The sequence below is a fragment of the Zingiber officinale genome, chromosome 1B (assembly GCF_018446385.1).
Source record: "Zingiber officinale cultivar Zhangliang chromosome 1B, Zo_v1.1, whole genome shotgun sequence".
Taxonomy (NCBI): domain Eukaryota; kingdom Viridiplantae; phylum Streptophyta; class Magnoliopsida; order Zingiberales; family Zingiberaceae; genus Zingiber; species Zingiber officinale.
This window is the reverse complement of record NC_055986.1, coordinates 130,462,158-130,472,142: the sequence shown is the minus strand read 5'-3', so window position 1 is coordinate 130,472,142 and position 9,985 is coordinate 130,462,158. Positions and strand designations below refer to the sequence as shown.

Below are 9,985 nucleotides of genomic sequence, written 5' to 3'. Positions count from 1 at the left end.
TGTGGAGAAGCATCAAGGTAAAAGTATCAAGATACTACAGTGAGATCGTAATGGCGAGTACCTCTTAGGAGAGTTTATGAGTCACTTATCAGAAGTCGGGATTCAATCCCAATTGATTGCACCTGGTACACCCCAACAGAATGATGTGGTAGAATGAAGGTATAAGACTCTTATAAAAATGATTAGATCGATGATGAGTTATTTAGAATTACCAAATTCATTTTGGGGATATACTCTGGAAACGGCAATGAACATTGTACCTTCTAAAGTTAGAACCCTCTACTTCCATAGAATTACAGAATGGGTGTAAGCCTAGTCTGAAGCATATTCGGATTTGGGGTAGTCCAACACATGTATGTGCTGAAGGGAGACACTGATAAGTTGGACAGGAGTTCACTTGTTTGTGGGTTATCCTGGAGAAACGAAAGGAGGTTTATAGTCCTAAAAATCAGAAGGTCATTGTTGACACTAATGCCCGATTTTTAGAAGAGGACTATGTTATGAACCATAAGCCCATGAGTAAAATTATTCTTAAGGAAATTAGAGAAGACACGTTTAAACTAGTACCAATTGTACAAGATGAGATACCACAAGAAACTGCAACACCTGTCACAAATGATGCACAATTGTAGACAGTGTCTCGTCGTAGTGGGAGGGTTGTTAGGCAACCTGAAAGATTCATATTTTGGAAGTCTTTGGACTTGATCCCTGGTGAACATAAACCTAATCCCCGGACATATGATGAAGTGCTTCAAGATAAAGATACAACATCTTGGCAAAGAGCAATGAATACAGAAATAGAATCTATGTATTCTAATAAAGTCTGGGAGCTTGTAGAACCACCAAATGGTGTAAAAGTCATTGGGTGTAAATAGGTCTACAATAGAAAAAGAAGGACAAACGGGAAGATGAAAACTTTCAAAGCAAGGCTTGTTGAAAAAGGGTATCAATTATGAGGAAACCTTTTCACCGGTAGTCATGCTTAAGTCTATCCAGATTCTTTTATCTTTTGCTGCTCATATGGATTATGAGATTTGGCAAGTGGATGTCAAGACAGCTTTCCTTAATGGAAGTCTTGAAGAAAGCATCCATATGAAGCAACCAGAGGGGTTCATTGCAAAGGGCAAAGAGCATCTTGTATGTAAGCTCAATCGATCTATGGACTGAGGCAAGCTTCAAGGTCTTGGAACATCCGGTTTAATGAAGTAATCCAGTCGTATGGATTTATCCAATGTCCATATGAGCCTTGTGTATACAAGAAGTGTGATGGAAACATAGTGGTATTTCTTGTACTATACGTAGATGACATTTTGTTAGTTGGAAACAATATCAAAGTGTTGTCAGAAGTAAGGGTATGGTTGTCTAAGAAATTCAATATGAAGGACTTGGGAGAATGCGCACATATTCTCGGGATCAAAGCAATAAGGGATGACAAGAAAAGAATGTTGTGCTTATCCCAAGCTTCATATATCGATACAATTCTAGCTCGTTTTAGCATGCAAGACTCCAACAAAGGTTTTCTACCTTTTAGGCATGGAGTATCTTTATCTAAAGAGATGTCTCCGAAGACATCAAAAGAGATAGAAGAAATGAAGGTAGTTCCTTATGCTTCAGCTGTAGGAAGCCTAATGTATGCTATGTTATGCACGAGACCAGATATTTGTTTTACCATGGGCATGGTTAGCAAATATCAAAGTAATTCATGACAGGGATATTAGACTGCCGTAAAGCATATAAGGACTAGAGATTATATGCTGGTTTACCAAGAAATGATTTGCTCCCTGTGGGTTACACGGATTCTGACTTCTAATCAAATAGGGACAATAGTAAGTCGACCTCTGAGTTTTGTGTTTACTTTAGGAGATGAAGCCATAACAATGGAGAAGTGTTAAACATAGATGCTTTTTCGAACTCTACCGTGGAAGCTGAAGTATGTGGCAGCCTCTGAGGCAGCCATAGAAGTTGAATGACTCAGTAACTTCATGATGGACTTAGATGTGATTCCTAGTTTGCCCAAAATTATTATAGTTTATTGTGATAATAAGTGGTGCAGTAGCAAACTCGAAGCAACCACGAGCCCATAAGGCAAGTAAACACATAGAGCACAAGTACCACCCAATACGAGACATCGTATAACGAGGAGAAGTATTAGTTGTTGTCGCCTAGATTGCATCAGCAGATAACCTGGATCCTTTCACTAAGGCCCTTAAGGCAAGAGCTTTTAATGGCCATGATGAAGGGTTGTGAATCAGATGTATGGCAGGGTATATGGTAGCATAGTCTTTTAGTATAAGTGGCAGATTGTTAAAGTGTATACTAAAAGTCTAGCTTTTTGTATAAACATTTAAGAATCACATTGGTCAAATGTCTACATTTATGCTAAGTGTAGTTGTCCATTTAATTTATATTGTAGATAACATGGTGTGAGAAGACACACAGAAGTTCATGTTATTAGTTCCTTATAAATTATAAATAGTTGCTCACAACCAAGATGGAATGGGACAAACCATTAGAGTGGTTGTAGTGTAATTAGGTATTAGTTTATCTTAACTAATAAATTACACTAGTACACTATGAGTGTATTGAGCAGGATCATTTGAGGTAGTTTCTTTTTATACTGACTATATAAAAGAATAATATCTCTGTTATTATGGAAGTGTGCACTCTTAATCATGATATAATAACAAACACATATACTTAATATTTATTTCTTTAATTTATCAAAGGGTGCGATTTAGCTCGTTAAATCAATAGACCCGATAAGTTGGGAAATAATATTATTTATATGGTGTGTTGTTGATTATAGAATGAAACTGTGTCCTAGCAATCTATGTTGATGATGTCCTCTTGAGGAGCTCATAAGGATTGTCATGTAAACCCTGCAGGTGGACTTAGTCCAATATGACAATAAGGTTGAGTGACACTACTCTTGGAGCTAGATATTAATTATGTGAGTGTCAGTAACTCATTTAATTAATAGACATTTGATATCTTAAACATAAGGAGACTAACACACTCATGATAAGAAGGAGTCTATATTGTAATATGAGATTGGTGCAGTAGTTCAATAATAACTTTTTAGTGGTATGAGTTATTATTGATGAACTCGAGTTGGGTGTTCGGGGCGAACACGGGAAGCTCAAGTTCATTGGGAGACCAAAACCAATTCCTCCTCTTGGTCCCTGTCGTAGCCTCTTATTTTTAAAGTCTTATACCCACCTAAACCCAACTTCTTACCCACCTTAAGGTGCCCGGCCAAGCCTAGCTTGGAGCCCAAGCTAGGGCCGGCCAAACCAAGGCTAGATGGGTTCAAGTGGTGGTCGACCCTAGCTTGGAACCCAAGCTTAGGTGGCCGACCACAATAAATTAAAAGGGGATTTTAATTTTTAAAATCTTTCCTTATGTGAAAGTCATGGTTTTAAAAGAGAGTTTAAAAATTTAAGTCTTTCATTTTATTGCTTTCTACAAAAAATTAAAAGAAAGATTTGATATCTTTCTTTATTTGTAGTTGAAAAGGAAGATTTTAATTTTGGAGAAAAATTTCCTTTTTTGTAACCATCCACATGTTTTAAAAGAGAGATTTTAATTTATAAAAGTTTCCTTTTATAACCAACCATGAAGGGAATTAAAAAAGAGGAATTTTTATTTTAAAAATTTTCGGAAACAAATAAGGAAGTTTTAATTTTGTATTTAAAACTTTCCTTGTTTGGAGTTCAATGAGGTGGCCGGCCATAGAAAGAATAAAAGGAAATTTTAATTAAATTTTCCTTTTAATTCATTGATAAGGAAAATAAGGAAGTTTTAATTATGTCTAAAACTTTCCTTATTTGCCATGACCAAGGATTATAAAAGAGAGGAAGGGGTTGCCCCATGAAACGACACATCTATTATTCCTCTCATCTTTTTTCCTTGGTAGTGGTCAGCCCTCTTCTCTTGCTTATCCTCTTCTCTTCTTCCTTGGAGGCCAGCGGCATCACATCTCTTGGAACTTTTAGTGGTTGGATCTTGCTTGAGGAAGAAGGAGAGAAAGGAGGCTTTGTTTCCTAGCATCCCTTGGAGCTTGGTGGTGGTGGCCGAAACTTGGAAGGAAGAAGAAGGCTTGGGTGGATTCTCATCTTGGTAGATCGTCGCCCACACAACATCCGAGATAAGAAGAGGAATACGACAGAAGATCAAGAGGTCTATAAGTTACAAGAGGTATAACTAGCTATAAGTTTCCGCATCATAACTAGTGCATTCTTTTGTATAGATCTTGTAAAACCAAACACAAGAGGTTATCGATTTTAATTATCATTTTTATTATCAATTTTTGTTTCGATTTCATGTTTCAATAATGTGTTTCTATTGAGGTCTCTGTTGTTAAACCTTGTTTATTGTGAGAAGTTTAAATATCTGATTTCTTTGAAAGGCTTTATCTAGGCAGTGGTGGATGATCCCATACCCAAGGAGGCCTAGTGCCTCACCACGTTTGACCTGGAAGCCGATACTTGAAATAGATATTTGATCAACTTTTGTAATATGGTTTAACTTAGGAAGATCACATCGGTTGAACTTGAAGTAAGAATGTTAAGTTTCATTCCCAATTCAAGTTTAACTTATAAAGGAAAATTTGGATTAATAATGTTAAGCATCGTTTGCAATCCAAATTTAATTTTAGTAGAACACATGGGTAGCTAGGATAGTTCTATGCTTGTACAAATTTTTGTATAGGGGAACTAGGACGGTATTTCGAGTAGCAACCAACAGTGCCGACGGACGACGACGACTAAGCCAACGGTATCTGAGCTTTGCACACTCAGACAAGCCAACGGGTATTAGAGGTTAGAAAGCAGGGAAAAAGTCCCCGGATCAGACCCTCCGATGCTTTAGTCAGGTACTTTTTCCCTACAAGAACAGTGTACGAAGGAGAAAGAAAGTAGAAGACAAGTGTGAATGTGCGAGAGAGCGTAACTGCACAAGGGAGAGGATCTCCCTTTTTATATGTCAGTGCGTACTTTTGGAAGCTGACCAATGTCAGAGAATGTTGGGTGTTAGGTCTTGTCGAGTGATGGAAGACACGTGACATCCTCCGATAGGCTGAAGGAAGCTTTCATTTGTAGATGACCGCAAACCATTGAAATATTCTCTGACACGTAATAGTTATTCTCTGATAGGCAATTATGATTCCCTGACCCTGTTGTCATGTATCACATTCTGTCCCAATCAGGTATGAATTGGGCAGCTCAGGATGATCAGTCGGGTATACCATCAGACTTATACCATCATGATGACCGAGAATTATATTGCTGACGTCGTCACACGATCCTACCTCTTCTTTTCATACCTGTTGACTGCCCCATTCTCTTGACTTCTGATTACCACGTCCCCTTGACTTTTGACTGCCACGTTCTCTTGACTTCTAACTATCACGTCCCCTTGACTTCTGACTGTCACGTCCCCTTGATTTCTGATTGCCCAACCTTATCGGACCCCACCATTATACACCGTATCATATATTATTAGCATTGGAGAGCTTATTTCAAGTATTTCGTTGTAAATCATCATCATCGAAGGGCGAGAAACTATTCACCCTCCCTTCTAGCTTTGAAGTGACCCAACATCACATGTGGTAAAAGGCTATTCACTTGTCTCAGTATCCTCGCTAATTCATCTTTAGATCAATACGAATGAGATAAATTTTCAATATGCAAGTGGGTTATGCAAAAAAGTTATTAATTGACGAAGTGGATGTGTAGAACAGCGTGCAGTTGAATTATACAATTAACAAACATATACAACTCTATGACATATAGTTTGATTACACAATTAACAAGTAAGCATATATGCAAATCTAAAATGGGGAGGTTATGGAGACCTTTTACTTAATAAATAGTCGGGTTTGTACTGAATACCTAGATTAATAAAAAATAATAATAGCAATAATTGAAAGGTCAGAGTCATCATTGGCTTATGTAAGGATTTAGAATTTAGACCATCTAAACATGCTTGTTTAGATGGAACAGCTTAGTTGTTCCATGAAGTCTTGGAGTTAAAATTTGATGTGTCCGAGTATATTTTTTTTTATCACTTGATCACTTATATTAATGGTTAGTAGTCATTCATAATTTGTTTCTTTCATATTGACCTAGAAAATAATTGACGGGACACTAAAGATGAGCGAATCATTTTTTACCAAATGAGATAGGACAATTGTGAGACCACTAATACGGTGAAAACATATTTTTATAGAGACTATGTCTCTTCATTGTACTATGGGGAGACAATGATCTTTTGTTCCGTTAAATAAAACTTTTAAGCTACGTTTGATAAGAGATAATTAACCTTATAATATAATCAGGATTATACTAATTACTTTATTTGATATAATTTTAAACCTGTAATATAATATAATCTAAATTACAAAAGATAATAAATTTTTATAATCTGGAATACAAAACTAATAGCATGTAATCTAGATTATATTCCAATCTTGAAATTTAATATGCTAAATATACCCTTAGTCTATTTCTTGTACCAATGCCAATCGGCCGCTACCGTCGCCGACCACAGTAGCCGTCACCGCTCATTGTCGTCGTCGTTGCTTGCCATCGCCCGCCACTGTCGTCGTTATCGGCAAATATTATAGGATATTTTTATAATTTTATAATAATATGAATTATATTTTTTATAAAAATAATTTACAATAAATAATAAATATAATCACTATTATAATGAAAGATTACTTTATATAACTCTTTCATCAAATATATTAATATAATATTAATTATATTATATTATAAATTTTATTACATTACAAACTTATAATATTAATTATATTACATCACATTCCAAATTTTATTACAGTAATTTCAGATTACATTATCTTTAACCGCCTTAGTTTCCTCGGTGCAGTGCAAGGCTAGCTCATGGTCTTTCTCCGAGCTCTTGTACCTGTACCACTTCGCGCAGACAACGAAGATAACGAAATTGAACCCTCCCAACGCAGCAATCAAGAAGTAGTACAGGTCCAATCTCCCCTCGTTAAGATCCGACGCCAGCCAGTTGTTATTCTCATGTTCACCAGTGACTCGGTGGATGACCGTAATCAGCAAGCTGCTGCTGTAACTCGCGCAGGCCTGCGTCAGAAACATCATGCTGCCAGCGAGACTCCTCATGTTCTCCGGGAACTGGCTGTAGCAGAAGTCGATTTGCCCGATCAGGGCGAATACCTCCCCCAGCCCCATCAGAACCATCTGCGGGGCCAACCAGAAGCTCGACATGGGCGAGACGGCGTCGGTGGCTCCCGGAGCAATCGAACTGCGAAGCGCGATTCTCCGTCGTCTCTCTTCCACCAGACCGGCGACGAGCATTGATGCCACGCCGAGGATGAGGCCGACGCCCATTCTTTGGAGCAAGGTGATACCTCCCTCTCTGCCTGTGATGCGCTGGAGCTGGGGGATGACGAAGCGGTCGTAGATGGGGATCCATATGGTGATGGCGACCATGGAGAAGACGTAGAAGGAGGCGGCGGGGACGTAGAAGTTGCCGAGCCGGCGGTCGGATTGCACGGCCTGAAAGACACCGTAGGTGGATTGCTGCGCGAGAGCGATTTGGAAGGCGATGATGGTGAAACAAATCGGCATGATCCTCACCAAGCACTTAACTTGCTCGACTTGTTGAACGCTGCCGAGTCTCCACCCGTTTGCAGCAGAACCATTTTGGTTGATTTCGTCAGTTGGAGTCAAAATCGCAGCTTTGTCAAGAAATCTGTGGTTGTAGTCCTTTTTAAGTCGATTCGTCATCAAATCGAACGAATTGATGATGTGTGGGGGGGGCAAGAAATTACCGAAATTGACCAGTGTGAGGGAGTTTTGAGACGAGTGAACTAAGATGGGGAGGATTGAACAGAGAGCTCGATTCCGGCAGCGGCAGGGATCGCTTCCGGAAGGCGGCTACGAGGACTTGCGCGACGCCTGTCAAGGGGCTGCCCTCGGGACGCACCTTGACGTACATGCGGGAGCCGAGGAAGAAGAAGGCGCAGGCGAAGGCCATGAGCAGGGTGGGGATGGCGAGGCCGAGCGCCCAGTTCACGTTGCTCTGCACGTAGACGATGACGGTGGAGGAGATCACCATTGCGACGGTTAACGTGAAGTAGTACCAGTTGAAGAAGCTTTTGATGTTTCGCTTGCCGGGCTCCGTTCCGGAGTCGAACTGGTCGGCGCCGAAGGCCAAGTTGCAGGGCCGGACGCCGCCGGCGCCCATCACCAGGAACATGAAACTCGCGAAGAGAACGGCGAGTTGCCCCGCCGTCGGGTCGTTGCATGCCTTGCCATCGTGGCAGTGGCCAGGGTGCAACTTGGGCACGGCGGCGCTGAGCGTCAGAACGAACAAGCCCTGACCGAAATTCAAAGATTAAAATTAACCAAAAACAATTTCTGTTTTTCTTGATTTTGTTAGAAAACAACAGAAAATTCGTCTTGGCACCAGAAGAGTGGATAAGCATGCGAAGCCCAAGGTAGCATAGCGCCCACAGACACTGTCGGAGATGAATGCTCCGGCGAGAGGTGCTAGGTTGGTGGAGCCATTGAACGCGGTGATGACGACGGCGGCGGTTACGCTCTTCATGTGGAAGACGGTGGTTAGATAGACCAGCAAGTTCGACGACGTACCGGACGTTCCCAGATTCTCGAACGCCCCATTTCCTTCATGAATTATTAAGCGATTGATTCTGAGGTCCTCATCGTCTCAAATGATTACATACATGAGCACAGCGCTTACCTAAAATGTAAGGCATGGTTGCCCAGCCTCTGTGGTTGATCTTCACTTCTGCAACTGCACTGTCCTTCTCCTTCCTCTCCATTGATTACTACGATCTCCTTCCTGCCAATCCTCTCTGTTTAGACTACACAAACAGTTGTGGATATCTATATATATATAGATACGCAATTGATATGCCGTCCACCGCTGCTGCTGTAAGACCGTGTTCAGACGCGGAATTAAAATCGTTTTTAATCTCTCTCATCATCTACGTCACATAATAAATTAAAAAAAGAAATAAATAAGTTTTCTCTTTTTTTTTCTTCTTAAATTAAAATAAATAATTTTCTCTCATTTTTAAATTAAAATAAATTTTTTTATTTTTCTCTCTATGATTTATGATTGTATATAACCGTATTTCTCTTTCCTATGATTTATAATTGTATGTAATAATTATTATGATAATGATTTTTAAAAATGATATAACTATTATAACATTATAGTAATTACTATATCATTATAATAGCTATTATAACAGTTACTATATCATTATAATAACTATTATATTATTGTAGCATCTATTATATCATTATAATAGTTACAATGATACAGTAACCGTTATAATCATGCAGCGGTGATTTAATTATGACTAAAACACGATTGAAAATTTAGGTTCCGACAATTCTATTTAAAAATTTAGATTAATTTAATTTTCAATTTCATTGAGAGATATAATATATTTGAAATTCAGTCAGCGATGGATTTATGATTTAAATTAACAAGTAATTTAATTTGACATAAATTATTAATATAAAAATTATAAGTGATTTAAATTTTAATGTTATTTATGGTACCTATTAATCATCCCATCACTAATTCAGCACTAATTTATTCCATTAATTTTAATAGTAACCATAAATTAAATATCTTGGAAATAAATAAAATCTTTTGTAAGAATAAAATCTAATTATAAAATCTTAATGGGCGACCTTTATTTTTATTTATATAAAACATGTTATTAAAAAAAAATTAAAAGGGCATTTCATCTTAATTTTTTATTACTCATAATTGTTAAATCCTAAAACAAAATTATTCTAAATTAATCAAGATGACTACTTATAGAAGGTTAATATAATAAAATATTATTTTTTAACTCATAAAAATTACTTAAAATTGATTAAAATCGGTTAAATTTAATCAAAATTACTTCAATAATATTATAACACCTATCATCATACCTACTACAATT

The 9,985-nt window shown here is 38.0% G+C and overlaps 1 protein-coding gene across 1 annotated transcript; it reads right to left on the bottom strand.

Annotated features, from left to right (window-relative positions):
- Positions 1 to 6,848: 6,848 nt before the first annotated feature.
- LOC122042177 (protein NRT1/ PTR FAMILY 2.11-like) lies at positions 6,849 to 8,839 on the bottom strand. Its single transcript, XM_042602167.1, has 4 exons — positions 8,758 to 8,839; positions 8,464 to 8,681; positions 7,826 to 8,373; positions 6,849 to 7,746 (listed from the first exon to the last, which is right to left on the bottom strand). Exons 1-4 carry the CDS (start codon positions 8,837 to 8,839, stop codon positions 6,849 to 6,851), a joined length of 1,746 nt encoding a protein of 581 aa, XP_042458101.1.
- Positions 8,840 to 9,985: the final 1,146 nt, after the last annotated feature.